General features: G+C 41.1%; 1 protein-coding gene across 1 annotated transcript in view; it reads left to right on the forward strand.

The window, feature by feature from the left end:
- casq1.S (calsequestrin 1 S homeolog) overlaps nucleotides 1-20015 on the forward strand; it is a 55851-nt gene that overhangs the window by 15507 nt on the left and 20329 nt on the right. Inside the window, 4 exon segments of the mRNA NM_001086758.1 lie at nucleotides 8639-8739; nucleotides 13571-13682; nucleotides 18492-18565; nucleotides 19627-19757. Of these exon segments, the coding sequence (NP_001080227.1) occupies nucleotides 8639-8739; nucleotides 13571-13682; nucleotides 18492-18565; nucleotides 19627-19757 (418 nt within the window).

Consider the following 20015-nt stretch of genomic DNA (forward strand, 5'->3'; position numbering starts at 1 on the left):
ATCTAGTGTGCCCCAAGATGTTTCCAACTACCTAATTGCTGATCTGTCAGAAAACGTTTCTTTATGCTGCACACCCACCAATTTATGATTGGACTGTCCAAATTCCCCTCCACTTTCCCTTGGAGCCCCAGCCCTTTTCAGGTCCATGATATGAAACTGTTCAAAAACAGGACCATTGGGAGATATGCACACCTAGTGTACCCCAATATTAATCTCCTTCCTTATACACACTTAGGGGGTTATTTATTGAATTAAAAAAATGTACTCATTGGCCTTTTAAAGGGGGAAAACCCCCTTTTTTCATGCACCCAGAGGGTGTTAAAAGTCAGAATAAAAAAGTACTCCAGACCTGCCAAGTTCATGTAGAAGTCAATGGGAGAAGTCCCGAAGATATCCTGATCTGTGTTGGGTTTTGTGAATTAATCCGAAGGTTTTCAGGCATCAAATCCAAAAAAGTTGTGGTATTCGGGCGTCAAATCCGAAAAAGAAGGCACATTTGGGTTTCAAATCAAAAAAAGTTGCGGTATTCGGATTTTTTCACAATTCTATCAAGTTTTTTCCCCAAACAAGAATTTTTTGGGAAAATGTATTGATAAATAGATCTGTGTGGATTCGGTTCGAGAAGTTTTCATAAATTCAGATTTTGATACATCAACATAGTGTGTTCCAAACATAGATGAGGCTTCACTGGAAAGTGGATGAGGTTTGGGCAGAACAGGGCTCGAGTGGGTGCATGGTCTAAATTGTGCCTTATTTGAGAATTCAGAATTTGGGAGATATGCAGTAGTGTGTTCCAAGATGGCTTCACTTATAATGTCTTATCCTTCATGCTACACATTAAATGTGCCAAGATGGCTCCCATTCCTGCTACATTCTTACCCTCATATGTAATGAAAGGCATTAAGCCTGACCTGGTGCAAGAACCCTTAATAGCCAATAATACCTGCTGATTGGTTGCTGGTGGGATCTCAAGTCACCAGGTACAATAGTTGTTACAATGTATGGCCTATCAGGGGTTAACAAAAGGTACTAAGCATTTACGTATGTGCCTGGGAAGTATAATCCCTGAGAAAACAACACATTATTGGCAAGTCCTTACCTTGTGTTTATTGAAGGGGACAGTTGCATGTAGTTTTGGGGTGCTTAAGTGCTACCTACTGACTGTGACTGATTAAGATGGAAGCCCGAGTGCTCTCTAGAGGCCTCTTATTGATGCCACATTATTCTGGGCCTATGGATGAGGGCTTTCTATGGCCCATCGCAAAGCTTTGATGATCAAACTCAGATGTGAGTTAATAATATTAATAATAAATCCCTTTGACTTCAGGTGGCCATGTTCCACTTTTCCCTGATAATGATGATTAATAGGAAGGTTTGGTGCTGGATACAGACCGGAACAAACCTCTCTAGCTTGTGGTGACTAAACTGAGGATATTTGCCCAATTTGCCCAACTATGGGGCACTATATTTACTGCACTATAATTACTCCACTGCATTTACTGCACTATAATTACTCCACTGCTCATAGAGAAGCATAATACTCCTGGCCCCTGCAGTGTCTATTTCCCTCAGGCCTTGCCTTACCCCTCCCTATTCCCACCACACTTACATCCCCTTCATCCTCCCAGCCTCAGTGGCCGCTTCTCATTAGCATAATTAAGAGGCTGAGCAATTAGCACTGACAGTGACATAAATGGGATCCTGACAGGTCTGATTTCCATTCTATAGGGGTCATTATCATCAGTGGCTGAAAGGCACCACCAGAGAATTATTAGCACAGACAGGGACAACAGTCACTCCAGCCGTCACCTGCCTTAATGAGCCCAGAAATACCTGTCAGCCATAATTCTACTAACGCAGGCTCATTAGTCAAGATGATAGTGATAGTGGCCACTTCACTTGACACTGATATTCCCAGTAAATATTCTGCCTCTTGTCCATTGACTGTGCAGTGTCTTCCAATACATCAGCCCCTCTCCCCATTTCTAGCAGTTTTTCCCAATACATCAGCCCCTCTTTCCCCCTTTCTAGCAGTTTCTCCCCAATATCAGCTCCTCTCTCCCCATATAGCAACTCTCTCTCTCTCCCTTTCTAGCAGTTTCTCCCCCAATATCAGCCCCTCTCTCCCCATATATCAGCCCCCTCTCTCCCTTTTTAGCAGTTTCTCCCCAATATCAGCCCCTCTCTCCCCATATATCAGCTTTATGGCTTGATAGAAATGTTGATGTTGAGGTTGGAAAGAAAAAAACATGCATTTACTTAAGGCATTCAAGTTCATTATAAGGACAGACAGGCTAAAATAGAAATGGAAAAGGAAATTGCAGAAAGGAGTAAAATTAATCCAAAATGTTTAAATATGTAAATAGTAATTTACATATTAACGAATTGAAATGAAGCAGGATGGGATGAGACCCTTATTCTCAGAGGTAAGTCAGTTGGTTGATGAGAACAGGGAAAAAGCAGAGATTCTGAACTGCTCTTTTTCATCTGGGTTGCAAAGTAATAAAGACTTCCTTTTTAATGGACCCAATTGCAATAATATAACTACTCATGCATGGGTCACTCAAGGGTAAATTCAAAAGAGACTAGAACACGTAAAGGTAAGCAAATGCCCGGGACCGGATAATATTCATTCCAGGGTACTTAACAAGCTTAACTCAGTAATTGCACAACCTCTGCACTTAATTTTTCAGGATTCTTTGAGGTCTGGCATGGTGTCTTGCGAATGTGGTGCCACTATTTAAAAAGGGATCCCATTCTCATCCTGAGGACTATAGGTTTGTTAGTTTGTTAGGTTTGTTAGTTTGACGTCAGCAGTAGAACAGCATTTGAAAGGAGTAATAAGCAATAAGATACGTGCCAGACAAATCGAATTGCCTTTTATGAGGAGGTGAGCAGGAACCTTGCCTTTGGGATGGCAGTGGATGTGATCTACTTAGCTTTTGCTAAAGCATTTGATACAGTGCCACACAGAAGGTTACTGTTTAAATTAAGGAATGTTGACCTAGAACATAGAATTTGTAATTGGATAGAGTACTGGCTGAGTGGTGGTAAATGGAACATTTTCAAATTGGACCAGTGTTGTTAGTGGAGTACCACAGGGCTCTTTCCTTGGCCCTTTCCTTTTTAATTTGTTTATTAATGACCTGAACAGAACAGTTGCAGCAGAGTAGGGGATTCTTCACATTGATGACAATGAGGTTGGGGAATGCACTGCCGGGTGATGTTGTGATGCTGATTCTTTTAATGACTATAAGAGGGACTTGGATGATTTCTTGGACAAGGCTATTGTGATACTAAACTCTACAGTTAGTGTATGAGTATATATAGTTTATGAGAGTGTATGGAGGTGTCAGTGTATGTATAGATACTGGGTTTTATTTTCATTTGGATGGGAATTTGGGAATCTGATGGTTTTTTTTCAACCCAATCTAATTATGTAACTGTCATTATCATTCCCAACTGCCTCTATCTAGCCCTACTGCTGTCACCTTACCCTGCTGTCTCCATCTTGCCCTTCTGTAGTGTTCATGCTTAAAGGGATACTGTCATAGGAAAAAACATTTTTTTCAAAATGAATCAGTTAATAGTGCTGCTCCGGCAGAATTCTGCACTGAAATCCATTTCTCAAAAGAGCAAACAGATTTTTTTATATTTAATTTTGAAATCTGACATGGGGCTAGACATATTGTCAATTTCCCAGCTGCCCCAAGTCATGTGACTTGTGCTCTGATAAACTTCAATCACTCTTTACTGCTGTACTGCAAGTTGGAGTGATATCACCCCCTCCCTTTCCCCCCCCCCAGCAGCCAAACAAAAGAACAATGGAAGGTAACAGATAACAGCTCCCTAACACAAGATAACAGCTGCCTGGTAGATCTAAGAACAACACTCAATAGTAAAAACCCATGTCCCACTGAGACTCCTTCAATTACATTGAGAAGGAAAAACAGCAGCCTGCCAGAAAGCATTTCTCTCCTAAAGTGCAGGCACAAGTCACATGACCAGGGGCAGCTGGGAAATTGACAATATGTCTAGCCCCATGTCAGATTTCAAAATTGAATATAAAAAAATCTGTTTGCTCTTTTGAGAAATGGATTTCAGTGCAGAGTTCTGCCGGAGAAGCACTATTAACTGATGCATTTTGGAAAAAACATGTTGTCCAATGACAGGATCCCTTTAACTATAGTTACTGTTCCACACCACTGCCTCAAAATACTGTTCAGTGGAACCTGACTATGAGTGGGGACTAAGGCAGTGACCCCTATCTGCACCAATGTGAGGGCAGTTCTATGAATATAAACGACGTTTCCACTTAGGTGACATCACCAACACTTAGGTGCCATCTTTATTTAATCACCTGGAAAGCAAGTTATATTTACTTCACTATACAATGCCCAGCATTGTGGGACCCCAGGGCTGCCAGATCTCAGTACATCTGGTGGAAACTGCCCTGTGTATAATTGTCATCTATAGAATCAGGCCTAAGTGTTCATTTACAAGCAAGCGATATCCTACTGTGCCCTTGGACTTGTATACCTGGAAGGAGAAATAAAACAAATGTAAAAAAAAATAAACCTTCATTTTTATTTATTTGCTCCTGGCTCAATGACTAAAATAACGATTTCCCATACTGGATAGTAATTAAAAAGGTTAGCTGACTGGTGTTCTGATAAATAGTGTGTGGGAGAGCAGCTCCATCTGTGTGTCTGTGGGCAGAATCTGTTGTTTCTGGCAGTGTTTTTACTAAGGGGGTAATGAGGGTGGGTGAAAAAGGTTTATTACACAGGAGAGTTTGGGTTTCTGACTAATAGATACACACACTATAATACAAGTTTCTATTGCCTGAGTGAGTGAGTGAACAGTATAACACAGCAACCATTAATAGCCTAATATATCCATATGAATATACTAAATGTTCTCATCTTAGCTCAGTGATGTCACTTGACTTCTAATATCCTTATCATTTACAGTAGGGGGTACATTATCCCTTATAATACACGAGTGATACTCAGAGTTCCCTGTATAACTCAGCCTGCAGCCTTGTGCCTTTATATGGTCACAGAACAACCCCTCAGTGACTTCTAATATCCTTATCATTTACAGTAGGGGGTACATTATCCCTTATAATACATGAGTGATACTCAGAGTTCCCCGTATAACTCAGCCTGCAGCCTTGTGCCTTTATATGGTCACAGAACAACCCCTCAGTGACTTCGAATATCCTTATCATTTACAGTAGGGGGTACATTATCCCTTATAATACATGAGTGATACTCAGAGTTCCCTGTATAACTCAGCTTGCAGCCTTGTGCCTTTATATGGTCACATAACAACCCCTCAGTAACTTCTAATATCCTTATCATTTACAGTAGGGGGTACATTATCCCTTATAATACATGAGTGATACTCAGAGTTCCCTGTATAACTCAGCCTGCAGCCTTGTGTCTTTATATGGTCACAGAACAACCCCTCAGTGACTTCTAATATCCTTATCATTTACAGTAGGGGGTACATTATCCCTTATAATACATGAGTGATACTCAGAGTTCCCTGTATAACTCAGCTTGCAGCCTTGTGCCTTTATATGGTCACATAACAACCCCTCAGTAACTTCTAATATCCTTATCATTTACAGTAGGGGGTACATTATCCCTTATAATACATGAGTGATACTCAGAGTTCCCTGTATAACTCAGCCTGCAGCCTTGTGCCTTTATATGGTCACAGAACAACCCCTCAGTGACTTCTAATATCCTTATTATTTACAGTAGGGGGTACATTATCCCTTATAATACATGAGTGATACTCAGAGTTCCCTGTATAACTCAGCTTGCAGCCTTGTGCCTTTATATGGTCACATAACAACCCCTCAGTAACTTGTAATATCCTTATCATTTACAGTAGGGGGTACATTATCCCTTATAATACATGAGTGATACTCAGAGTTCCCTGTATAACTCAGCCTGCAGCCTTGTGCCTTTATATGGTCACAGAACAACCCCTCAGTGACTTCTAATATCCTTATCATTTACAGTAGGGGGTACATTATCACTTTTAATAAATGCATTTCCACCTTGTGTCTTTATATGGTCACAGATTTGGGAAATGGAGTAAGCACCTATGCTTGGCTTCAGTCCTCTATTGATTCCAGTATGCCTGCGGCAGCTTGTTCATCGCTTTTATTTATCTGAGTATAAATCACCCATGTGATCAAATATTTTTACTTGATGAGTGATTTTGGGCTGGTCTGCCAACAGATCTCCTGGAGACACAATCTGCCCAGCTGGCTGAATTACCAAATTGCTTGCGTTTTTGGCTTCATAAGCTTATTGTAATCATGACGCATATCCTTGTCCCTGGAGCTTACGTGTAGTAACTGCATCAAGCGTTTTCCTGCATTTATGCCACCCATTGCAACGCTGGCTGCTCACATTAGATCAGAACAAGCAATAACATGGAAGATCAATAACTAGCAAGATACTAAGGAAACCTAAGAAACTTCCTAACATAATGCCTTTATCCAACCCAATGCTCTTTCTCCTTCCAGGGCCTAATGGAAAGATGATAGATAGGCTGACAGACAGACAGATAGATGATAGGTAGATATAGAGAGACATTATGGGGCAGATTTATTAAGGGTCGAATTGAAAATTCAAATTAGAATTTTCAAATTTTTTAATGGTTAAAACTCTCAAATTCGATTAGGGAATAATCCAAACTCGATTAGAGTTCTTTAAAAAAAATGTAATTGGAGTTTCGTGATTAATCATTCTCTGAAATTGAATTTGAATTTTGAGATTAATCATACTCTGGCCCTTTAAGAATTCGCATTCGACTATTGGCCACCTAAAACCTGCCACCGCCTAAAACCTTACTGTTTAAGTCAATGGGAGAGGTCTAATCAAATTCAATTCGAGCTGTCCGGTCTTTTAAATTCATTCGAGTTTTAAAAATTCGATTTTAATAATACATTTTGATTGGTTGAATTTCAAGTTCATGGGAGTTTAAGGGAGTTAGAAAACTCACATGAATTCTAAATTCCCTCTACTGTAAGATTTATTTTTTTATGGTCTCAAACTCTCAAATTCAACAAGGGAATTATCCAAACTCGACTTGAGTTTTTAAAAAAATTTCAATTTGAATTTTGCTCTTTAAGAATTCGAATTCGATCATTCCCACCTAAAACCTGACAAATTACTGTTTAAGTCAATCGGAGAGGTACGGGGATCAATTTGGAGATGTTTGCAGTCTTCCTGACATTAAAGCTTTTTTTCGGAGAAAAAACTCGAATCAAATTTGATTGAATTTGAATCGAATATACATTTTGGCCAGTCGAATATCGAATTCATGCGAATTTAAGGGAGTTCAAAAAAACTCACGTGAATTCGAAATACGATCCTTGATAAATGTGCCTCCAAGGGGCAGATTAATTTTTTTCAGTATCGTATTTCGAGATTTATCGTTCTCTGCTCTTTAAGAATTCAAATTCGACAATTCGCCACCTAAACCCTGCCGAATTTCGAATTCATTGGAATTTAGGGGAGTTCAAAAAAACTCCTTGATAAATGTGCCTCCCCAAGTTAGAGATTTACAGACACAGTAGATACAGAGAAAGTTGAGGGGGTGAGGGTAGTCGGAGGGAGAGGAAGCGGCAGGAAGCTGTGTATTGTATAAATCCCCAATAAACAGGTGGGAACAACATAATAGGAAGGAAATGCAGGAAACTGAGTCATGTGACTCTCACTTATTTTATTCAGCAGGGAAAGTTCTGTCCCATAGAACAGTCTGCAGTGCTTAGAAAAGAAGGGAATTGCTGTCCTACTGAGCTTGTTCTGAGGAGCACCACACTACTACATCAATGCAGCAGTTTAAAGGAACAGTTCAGTGTAAAAATAAAACTGGGTAAATAAATAGGCTGTGCAAAATAAAAAATGTATCTAATATAGTTAGTTAACCTAAAATGTAATGTATAAAGGCTGGAGTGACTGAATGTGTAACATAATAGCCAGAACACTACTTCCTGCTTTTCAGCTCTCGTGCTTTCCCCTGATTGGTTACCAGGCAGTAACCAATGAGTGACTTGAGGGGAGGCCACATGGGTCATAACTGTTGCTTTTGAATCTGAGCTGAATGCTGAGGATCAATTATGAACTTACTGAACAGTTATGTCCCATGTGGCCCCCCTTATAGTCACTGACTAACTCAGAGTTAGAGAGCTGGCAACTAACTAACTAACTAACTATATCAGAAACATTTTTATTGTGTACATACTATTTACCCAGTTTTTTTTTTTACACTGAACTGTTCCTTTAATTCTTTACGGGTTTGCTTACTTCTATCGATAGACCACAGGTGCACAGCTTTTCATACCTCATGCTGTATGTGATGCTTTCTTGCCCCCACCCCCATTATAATGTAGCAAAGAACAGCAGCACTTGCTGACAATATGTGCATACATGATGGGAATGATAATGAGCCATGGAGGTTATTTATGGGTGATCAAGGCAGCAATAGTGACATCACTCTTTGCACTGGGGGCCCCTCTCAGGTCCGTCTGAAGTCAGCATGAAGGCACCCACCATACAGAACTACTGGCAAGTCCAGACCACTGACCCTCTCTCTTTCTGTTCCTCAGGACTGGATGAAGAAGACAGTATCTACGTATTCAAAGATGACGAGGTTATCGAGTATGATGGGGAATTTGCTGCAGATACTCTGGTTGAATTCTTGTTGGATGTAAGTAATGTCTGTCTCTGTGACAAAAACCCACTCAGGTTGGGATCAAACAAGGGAAAAATTACATGTAATAAAATAGATGCGAAGAATAGACTTTTTGAAAATATCCCACATGTCTCCAGTGCAGTTCTACCTGTGCATGTGCGCATATAAAGGACAGGAAGTAGAAATAGAGGGGAAGGGGAGGAGAAGGAGACAGGGAAGGGGAGGGGATGGGATTTGGAAGGGGAGGGGACAGGAAGGAGAAAGAAAAGGGGACGGGAAGGGGAGTAAAATGAGAAAGGAAAGGAGAGGGGATGTGGAAGGGGAGGGAGCGAGAAGGATAAAGGAAAGGGGCGGGATGGGAAGGGGAGGAGAAAGGAAAGGGGACGGGAAGGGGAGGGGACGGGGAGGAGAAAGGAAAGGGGATGGGAAGGGGAGGAAAATGAGAAAGGAAAGGAGAGGGGATGTGGAAGGGGAGGGAGCGAGAAGGATAAAGGAAAGGGGCGGGATGGGAAGGGGAGGAGAAAGGAAAGGGGACGGGAAGGGGAGGGGACGGGGAGGAGAAAGGAAAGGGGACGGGAAGGGGAGGAAAATGAGAAAGGAAAGGAGAGGGGATGTGGAAGAGGAGAGGACGAGAAGGAGAAAGGAAAGGGGACAGGATGGGAAGGGGAGGAGAAAGGAAAGGGGATGGGAAGGGGAGGGGAGGGGAATGAGAAAGGAAAGGAGAGGGGATGTGGAATGGGAGGGGATGAGAAGGAGAAAGGAAAGGGGACGGGATGGGGAGGGGACGGGGAGGAGAAAGGAAAGTGGACGGGATGTGGTAGGGGAGGGGACGAGAAGGAGAAAGGAAAGGGAACGGGATGTGGAAGGGGAGGGGATGGGACAGGGAGGAGAAGGAGACTGGGAAGGGTAGGGGACAGGGAGGAGAGGGAGAAAGGAAAGAGGAGGGGATGTGGAAGGGGAGGGGACACGGAGTAGAAGGAGAAAGGAAAGGGGTGGGATGGGATGGGAAGGGGAAGGGGAGGGGATGGGCAGGAGAAGAAGAAGATTGGGGAAGGAGAAGGAGATGGGGTGAGTGGAACCGACCTAGAAGCACCTGGATAGTAAATCCAGCCCTGACTCCTGTTCGGGGTAACAGTATTTTTTTTTTTAAATTGCCCCCACCAGCGCTAGGCTCTCACACCAGGAGGGAGCTCCCTGTACAAGCGGTTGGTGCACACATATGCATAATGAGCGAATGCTGTGACTTGCTCATTACACGCATGCGGTTGACGTCAGAAGCACTTTATGCACATGCACTATGCCCAACTAGGAGCTCCCGGTGCAAGTGTCCTTGCGATACCCCCAGAGTGCGGGCTCTATTAGTTAGTTTGGGGCTCCGAATTATGGAAAGGCCATCTCTCATAAACTCTATTTTATCCAAATGATCCAAATTTTTCAAAATGATTTCAGTTTTCTTTGTAATAATAAAACAGTAACATGTACTTGATCCCAACTAAGATATAATTAATCCTTATTGGAAGCAAAACCAGCCTATTGGGTTTATTTAATATTTACATGATTTTCTAGTAGACTTAAGGTTTAAAGATCCAAATTACAGAAAGATCCATTATCCGGAAAACCCCAGATCCTGAGCATTCTGGATAACAGGTCCTATACCTGTATGTATATATATTTTATGGCCTTTGGTTACTGGGCATTTTATTTGGATGCAGACAAATGAATTTGGCCAATATTTACAGAATGAAATCCCTGCTGACCCCAATTATACCTCCAGGATATAGCTGAAGCCAAGAGCATGCTGGGTGCAGCCTACAAAGCAAATACATTCCCAATTCAGTACAAGGTTAAGATCTGCTTTTTGATCAATGCAGGGATTAATTTAGAGTTTTCCTTATACCCTTCTGGCAAGAGTAAAGGCCAAGAGGATATCTATATAATTACACCATCAGCTGTGTTGCTGTGGCTAGCTGTTTTACAAAAATGTATTTTTTCCATAAATAATGGCAAAAAAAGATAATTCACAGACATTTTACCATTGATTTGTCTTCAAATCATCTATACCCCAGCTGAGAGAGGAACAAACGTGCACAAGTTTGTGTACTGGATTTTATACAAGGGAAAGGGAACGGACATATTGATCGGCTAAGCTTTTAGTGACAGACTGAAATTTGTTTCTTCAAAAAGCAAACATATATTTTTTTATTTAATTTTGAAATCTGACATGGGACTAAACATATTGTCAGTTTCCCAGCTGTCCCCAGTCATGTGATGTGTGCTCTGATAAACTTCAGTCACTCTTTACTGCTGCACTGCAAGGCAAGCAGCCTAACAACAGAACAAGGGGAAGGTAACCAAATAGCAGTTCCCTAACACAAGATAACAGCTGCCTGGTAGATCAAAGAACTGCACTCAATAGTAAAATCCAGGTCCCACTGAGACACATTCACACCTACACGCCAATATTACAACTAAAAAAAATACACTTGCTGGTTCAGGAATGAAATTTTAAATTGTAGAGTAAAATTATTTGCAGTGTAATTTAGAAATAGAAACTACATCATAAAAATTATGACAGAATCCCTTTAATAAAACAGAAACTAGAATTCAATTTGGAATTATACAAAAGATTCAATACCTATTTTTTTACACAGATAGAAGATCCTGTTTTCCTTTTTATTCCACCATTTACCTTTGTAAGAGCAATTATGTAGGAAGAACTCATAGGTAGAGATGTCGCGAACTGTTCGCCGGCGAACTTGTTCGCGCGAACATCGGGTGTTCGCGCTCGCCGGAAGTTCGCGAACGTCGCGCGACGTTCGCCATTTTGGGTTCGCCATTGTTGGCGCTTTTTTTTGCCCTCTCACCCCAGACCAGCAGGTACATGGCAGCCAATCAGGAAGCTCTCCCCTGGACCACTCCCCTTCCCTATAAAAACCGAAGCCCTGCAGCGTTTTTTCACTCTGCCTGTGTGTGCTGAAGAGATAGTGTAGGGAGAGAGCTGCTGCCTGTTAGTGATTTCAGGGACAGTTGAAAGTTTGCTGGCTAGTAATCGTTTTGATACTGCTCTGTTATTGGAGGGACAGAAGTCTGCAGGGGTTTGAGGGACATTTAAGCTTAGGTAGCTTTGCTGGCTAGTAATCTACCTTCTACTGCAGTGCTCTGTATGTAGCTGCAGTGGGCAGCTGTCCTGCTTCTGATCTCATCTGCTGACTGCTGCAATAACAGTAGTCCTTGTAAGGACTGCTTTTATTTATTTTTTTGTTGTTTTACTACTACTACTACTACTACTACTATAAGAGCCCAGTGCTATTAGTCTAGCAGTGTTGGGGAGTGGGACTGGTGTGCTAATCTGCTGCTCCTAGTAGTTCAGCAGCACCAACTTTAATTTTTTTTTTTTAATATTCATTTTTTTTTTATTTTACTTTTTTTTATTTTACTACCGCTGTAGTAGTGTATAAGTTGACCTTTTAGGCATTATTTGCCCTGTAGGCATTATTTGCACACTGTTTTCTTCAACCCGCCATCGAGCTGTGTGACCTTGTTCACATTCTGTCTAAATATCCATAATATTACCGTCTCCAGAAAAAACACCGGAGTCACTTTTTTCAAGCAGCCATAATATATTTTACGTAATCCGTATCCACCGCTGTAGTAGTGTATACGTTGGCCTTGTAGGCATTATTTGCACACTGTTTTCTTCAACCCGCCATCGAGCTGTGTGACCTTGTTCCCATTCTGTCTAAATATCCATAATATTACCGTCTCCAGAAAAAACACCGGAGTCCACTTTTTTTGGCAAAAAATGACTATTTTCAGCATTTATGTGGCATATTTTTTCTGGCAACTGTGCTTCAGTGGCTGCAACCAAAAAACTGGGCAAACAATGTCTACAAGGTCAACGTATGGCGAAAAATTACTATTTTCAGCATTTATATGGCATATTTTTTCTGGCAACTGTGCTTCAGTGGCTGCGTCCAAAAAAACTGGGCAAACAATGTCTACAAGGTCAACGTATGGCGAAAAATGACTATTTTCAGCATTTATATGGCATATTTTTTCTGGCAACTGTGCTTCAGTGGCTGCGTCCAAAAAAACTGGGCAAACAATGCCTACAAGGTCAACGTATGGCAGTTGTTTAAAGAGAACAGTAGATTACTAGCCAGCAAAGCTACCTAAGCTAAAATGTCCCTCAAATCCCTGCAGACTTCTGTCCCTCCAATACAGAGCAGTATCAAGCAGATTACTAGCCAGCAAACTTACTATCATCTGTCCCTGAAATCACTAACAGCTCTCCCCCTACACTATCTCTTCCAAGCACACACAGGCAGATTTTTCAGATACATTTTTGCCCTTGATCCCCTCTGGCATGCCACTGTCCAGGTCGTTGCACCCTTTAAACAACTTTAAAATCATTTTTCTGGCCAGAAATGTCTTTTCTAGATGTTAAAGTTCGCCTTCCCATTGAAGTCTATGGGGTTCGCGAACCGTTCGCGAACCGCTCGCGTTTTTGCGCAAGTTCGCGAATATGTTCGCAAACTTTTTTTCCGACGTTCGCTACATCCCTACTCATAGGAACTTGTCTTGTCTTTGTAGTCCAGTAACTACAGAAGACCTATATTGCCACCAGCTTTACAGCTGGTAATAAAAAGGCCCCCACTGTAGATAAGACCAGTACTAACTAAAAGGCCCAACCATTAATATTCAGGTTTCGGGAATAAATCGACTTTATGAAAATGTTTTGCATCTCAAATGTTTATTCAGAAGTCTCCTAATATTTACTTGGTCTGTAACACCGAGGTCAACTCAATTTAAAGGAGTCAACACATTTGTCAATACTGTTTTCCAGGTACTTGAGGACCCCGTAGAGTTTATTGAGGGAAGTCATGAACTTGCCGCATTCGAAAACATTGACGAGGATCAAAAGCTCATTGGATACTTCAAGAATGAAGATTCTGATCGTAAGTGCAAATGGCATCCATGTCAATAAAAACACTACTCCAGGGTCCAATATTCAATGGTAGGCACATTGTTTTATAGAAAACCTAACCTATACTATAATTTTTGCGTTTTTTGTAGAATTTTCCTCTCTTCTAATGTCACACAAGGTCCTGGCATATCAGAGACCCACAGGCTGAGTTATACAGATGACTAAATTTATATAAAATAACATTCTTTGCCAGACCAGTTCAGTGCAGTCCACACAACGCTGTGTTGCAGGGTTCAGTACAGAACAGCGGAAATGCTGACGGTGAATTATACCTTTAAAATAGGAGTTTCCTATGTGTGAGTTTCCAAGAGTAAGAGATCAACTAAGCTCAAAGTTGGGCACTCAGCAGATTCACAATACCGGGGGATTTGGGCAGAGTAGAGAGGGCTCGGCAGGGACAATGGGGAGGATTTAGAGTACATTTTAAAATCCACAAAGAAACTTTAGTCCTAAGGCCTCCAGATACTGAGTTTTCTTTTTATAGCCTAAAGATAAAACTATATCATTTTAACATATATTTATCTGTACTATTTTATATAGGGTCTATGTAAAGACTGAAAGGCCATCTGACCTACTATAGAGCTGGAAGACTAGGTAGTAACTTTTGGTTTAGTACCAAAACAGAGCCTTTCAAAGTCAAGTAGAAAATGTGGTTGCCAGGGACAGTACACTTCAAATGAGGTCTATGGCCAATAGTATTTCTCCATCTCCCACGGAACTCCTATTGTTGACACAAGAGCTCAGCATTCCAATACGCTCTCCACATGTTACCAATCTCCTCAATTGACAACCTGGCTAAACACATGGCCAACTTAAGTTTGAGGACACTTCCCTACCACCCCCCATCCAACTCCACCTCATTTTTTCAAGTGAAAACTGCCACCCTGCTCCAAACTGCCACCATTCTTACCACTACACCACTTATGTTGTTCATGTATACCAATATGGCACCCAATGGATTTGGCTTTAGCAAGAATGGAGAATAGCACGCCCCTTGATTGATGAGAATGCACATTTATATGAGGGCTGAGAGGAACCAAACATGTCTGGTTTATATAAGCTACAAACTGGACAATGATATTCTAGTTGAACAGGCAACAGAGGGAAAACTATTAATCTTGAGACATACAAACTGAGCAAGTTGTCTCATACTGTACCTCTCCTTTCCATCTTGCATGATACATCAAGACAACACAGGGAGAAAAACCTGCTTCTCGCAGCACGACTAAACTGGCACCAGAACAAAATCCCTCCCTCTAATTGGCTTTGTCTGATGCTTCAACCTCCAGCTCAGCATGAGCAGAAATGTCACTAACCAGGGGGCCTTCAAAATAAATATCATGCATGTCGTTTCATCTAGTCCCGATTTACACCCTCATAAGCACCAGCCTGTGCACCGCCAAATGTTTCAGGCAATTCTTAAAAAACAAGGCCACATTGTGACATTCACAGCTCAAAGATTCCATGCCGAGGAGGGGGGTTTCATAAATATGACACAAACAGCTAATACTTGAATATGATTTTTTATTATTTTTATCTTATATGGAAATGACATTGCATCTGAAATAACTGGGTATGACTTTCATTTTATTACAATGACCCTCGCCTGGTGGTCATTTGGTTTGCACAATATCCTAATACCCTCATGCCTTAACAGGATGGTAGGAAATTAAAAATGAAGACTGACAGCGAACTTGTCACAATAACTAAAGGTCAGCAGCTTATTGGGTGGTATATAGGGCTCTCCGACGGGATTCCCTGATCGTTATCTGGCCAGAAATCGGGCAGATGACAATCAAACAGGTTTGAAATCGGATTAAGGACCACAATGGTTTGTTGATGTGGTCCTCGTTCAAACCTCCTTGCATTCTGATCTGATCTTTGGACATATTAGGGCGCAACCTCGCCAAACAAGAGGATCTCTGCATGTATGACCACCTTAAAGGGATACTGTCATGGGAAAAAAAGAATTTTTCAAAATGAATCAGTTAATAGTGCTGCTCCAGCAGAATTCTGCACTGAAATCCATTTCTCAAAAGAGCAAACAGATTTTTTTATATTCAATTTTGAAATCTGATATGGGGCTAGACATATTGTCAATTTCCCAGCTGCCCCAAGTCATGTGACTTGTGCTCTTTACTGCTGTACTGCAAGTTGGAGTGATATCGCCCCCCTCCCCTTTTCCCCCCAGCAGCCAAACAAAAGAACAATGGAAAGGTAACCAGATAGCAGCTCCCTAACACAAGATAACAGCTGCCTGGTAGATCTAAGAACAGCACTCAATAGTAAAATCCAGGTCCCACTGAGACACATTCAGTTACATTGAGAAGGAAAAACAGCAGCCTGCCAGAAAGCATTTCTCTCCTAAAGTGCAGGCACAAGTCACATGACCAGGGGCAGCTGGGAAATTGACAAAATGTCTAGCCCCATGTCAGATTTCAAAATTGAATATAAAAAAATCTGTTTGCTCTTTTGAGAAATGGATTTCAGTGCAGAATTCTGCTGGAGTAGCACTATTAACTGATGTGTTTTGAAAAAAACATGTTTTCTGATGACAGGATCCCTTTAAGTGTTTTCTGTGAGCTGCATACATTTTGCATTAACTACCCATGAGGCCATGCCAAATGTGTGTTGTAACCTAGGTTGTGCAATCACAGATTGGGGTCTAAGCAATAAATAAAACTACCCCACTGCACCCCCTAGTTAATGTCTAGTGTAGATAAATGAATACCTAATTATATATGTAAAATAATTCACCAATGAGAATGCTACAGACCTAAAAATTTATAAATTATAAAAAAAATTACAGATGCAAAACAATTAACGAATAAGAATTCTGAATTACGGATGCAAGATTACACACCCATAAGTATTCCACCCTGCAAAAGCTAAATTCCAGATTCAAAAAAAGAATGAAAATGCTGCTTGCTAGCACTACTTCAGCTATCTTGCTGTTATCTTACATCGGGAGATTGTGTAATTTTTATTGATACCATACAGCATAAAGTTCTCTTTAGTTATTCTGTGATGGAAACAGCTGTGTTTAAAGCCTCCAGCTCCAGTTGCAGGAACAAAGAAAAGGGAGCCAGATTAGATGAATTCTCATTGGAGGGTTCTTTTGCATTTTTAATGATGTCAGTGACCCTAAAGTGCCAGGTAAAAAATATTTTGGATATTACTGGACTACAGAATAATAATAATTACACATACCTATTCATTTAGATTTATAAATTAATTTGAAGAGAATACATTACAAAATCAAATAAACAAAGTCATATGAACAGAGACATTTAATGAAATTAAAAAAAAGGAAAGATGTTAATACAATTGTAACAGGCCTGTCATATGTTTGCATCTGTATATTATACATTTGTGTAAAATTAAAGTATTCCCAGTACTTGTAAATGGAATCCCCCTATGGGTGATATGAGTCACTGATCACGAAGATGACAGTCAGTAACCCTTGAGATGAGTAGGTGCCTGTATCAGAGATTGTTGGTTGAGACCATGGACAGCATGACAAGTGTAATCCCTCTGAATGTAGTCAGACACTCCTGGTTTGTAGAGGCCCCCCCACCCTTGGAGTCATTTCACACAAAGTTCTTTTATTTGGGAGTCTGAAGTCTCCGGATATAAATTATACGTTGAAATGTTCCGACTCATGCAGTGGAACGATAAGGAGCAAGAGGGCCTTTAATAATGCAGCAGTCCCCATGTCACGCAGCTAAATTTATAGTCCACTTCTAAAGATGGACAACCAACAAGAGCACCGTCTGTGACGTTATCACGGAGTGCAGGTTGCCCGAGATAAAACCCCAAGGTTCGTAAAATATGTAAGACTAGACCTCAATCCATCTAGAACTTAACATCATCATTCCCTTTTCTACCGGTATCACAGACAAATGAAAAAGTCCAACATTATAAGATCATTAATAGCCAAAACGTATCAACAGGGGGTCGTAATAATATCATTCGGACAAAACACCTTGCATTGACCTACTCTCTATGGGAGATGATCATTTCTCCATTTATAGTCTAAGATGAGCAACGGGTATTGGGATGGGTTAGGGATGGAGGGGTGGAATATCTACAACATGAAGAGCGTGTAATGCTTTATTGTTGCAGGGCAAAGAGTTAGCACTTGCTTTACCAGTGACATTAGCTTCCATCATGATATTAACATAGTAGGTTGAAAAAAAAGACACACGCCCATCAAGTTCAAACTTTTAACTCTATTTTAACCTGCCTAACTGCCAGTTGATCCAGAGGAAGGCAGAAACCCCCATCTGAAGCCTCTCCAATTTGCCTCAAAGGGGAAAAAATTCCTTCCTGACTCCAAAATGGCAATGGGACCAGTCCCTGGATCAACTTGTACTATGAGCTATCTCCCATATCCCTGTATTCCCTCACTTGATCTAAGCCCTTCTTAAAGCTAACGACGAGGAGCTTTGGTGGCCTGGCTAGGCACTTGAGTAATAGACAGATTGAACATTGGGTCATGGAAAATGTAACCAAGCCTCCAGGCTCACTAATGCTTATTAGCCACCTCTGTCTATTGTCTGTCACTTGTTTTCAAGTAGAACCTCTTCAATGGCTTCCCCATCAGTGTAATTGGTGGAGCCATCTTTGTTCCTCCAGCCCATTAAGACTTTGGACAATGAGGCCTCTCAATAAATGTTTTATTTAGAAGAAGGCAATCCTTTAAAGAGGCTACACAACGCTCCTGCCCAGAGAGAATGAACAACTGATAAAATGTCTATTCTGTCTTTCTCTTTTTCAGATTACAAGGCCTACTTAGATGCAGCAGAGGAATTCCACCCCTACATCCCGTTCTTTGCTACTTTCGACAGCAAGGTGAGTTGCAACTGCCCCGCGAAAAGCTTCCAAATTCTCGGTCACTCGACAGCGAACTGGGTTAAACTATCGTTATGATATAGACCAGTGATCCCCAACCAGTAGCTCGTGAGCAACATGTTGCTCTCCAACCCCCTTGGATGTTGCTCCCAGTGGCCTCAAAGGAGGAGCTTATTTTTGAATTCCAGGCTTGGAGGCAAGTTTTGGTTGTATAAAACCCAGGTGAACTGCCAAACAGTCTCAATGTAGGTTGACAATCTACATAGGGGCTACCAAATGGCCAATCACTGCTCTTATTTGGCACCCTATGAACATTTTTCATGCTTGTGTTGCTCCCCAGCTCCTTTTTCTTCTGAATGTTGCTCACGGGTTCAAAAGTTTGGGGATCTCTGATATAGACAGAGGAACAGTAAGACAATTGGCAGTTTGGTTCTTATGTGTGCTTGTTTTTAAATGAGCTTTTTGTTGCTGTTTTTCATCTCCGCAGTTAGTGATTGAAACTGCTATCTAGAGGCTAGGGTCAGTTGCCGTAGTAACTAGGCAGTTGTCTGAATAGCAAGATGACTAACATGACAGATTAAAAACAAAATAATAACAATAATTATCTACAAGCAATGATATGCATTCCTTGAATTAAAGGGCATATAAACCATACATACAGGCTCCCCTAAATTGCAATTCTAGGCAACTTTCTAATATACATTAATTGCACATTGCCAATGGTCTGCTGTCCGGCTGTTTATATATTCTCTGTACTGCTGGTACTGGGTTCTGCAACAATGTAGCACAAGACAGCTAATTACATTGTCTCAGGAGTCAGAACCAAAGAACAATAATAACTGTAAAATGAGTGATAATTCAGGTCTGGCAATCCCTGCAGCTGGATCCACCATCTGCCCAAACACATGACAACAGTATTCCTTTGCGACCTGAACCCACACAACCGACAGTTGCCTCGGCCTTCAAATACACACATCACCTATTGGTTGCTAGTTACTTGTAGCTGAGGCTGAAAAAAGACGCGTCCATCAAGTTTAATCTTTTGACTTTTTCTTGTTTAGGTTGCTAAGAAACTGGACCTCAAGATAAACGAAATTGACTACTATGAGCCTTTCCATGATGAGCCGGTCACAATCCCCAACAAGCCCAACAGTGAAGAAGAAATTGTAGACTTCCTGCACTTACACAAGAGGTGAGAGCTCAACCTGATATTTCCATTCAGGCATCATGTAACATTAGCTGCTGTTCAGGATCTTCAGATCATTGGAAAACCATGGGGCTGAATGAATGATTGTGGAACTGGAACTAGGATTCCTGGCAATTTCACCATTTCACAAACACAGATATATGAAACATACTTCTGTCACTGTCACAATGTGTTCAACTGAGTAATCAAATGACATTATTTTATATGGAGTGATAATACTCTCAGTACTGCTCAGCAGTATCA

This window comes from Xenopus laevis, chromosome 8S (genome assembly GCF_017654675.1).
Source record: "Xenopus laevis strain J_2021 chromosome 8S, Xenopus_laevis_v10.1, whole genome shotgun sequence".
Lineage (NCBI taxonomy): Eukaryota > Metazoa > Chordata > Amphibia > Anura > Pipidae > Xenopus > Xenopus laevis.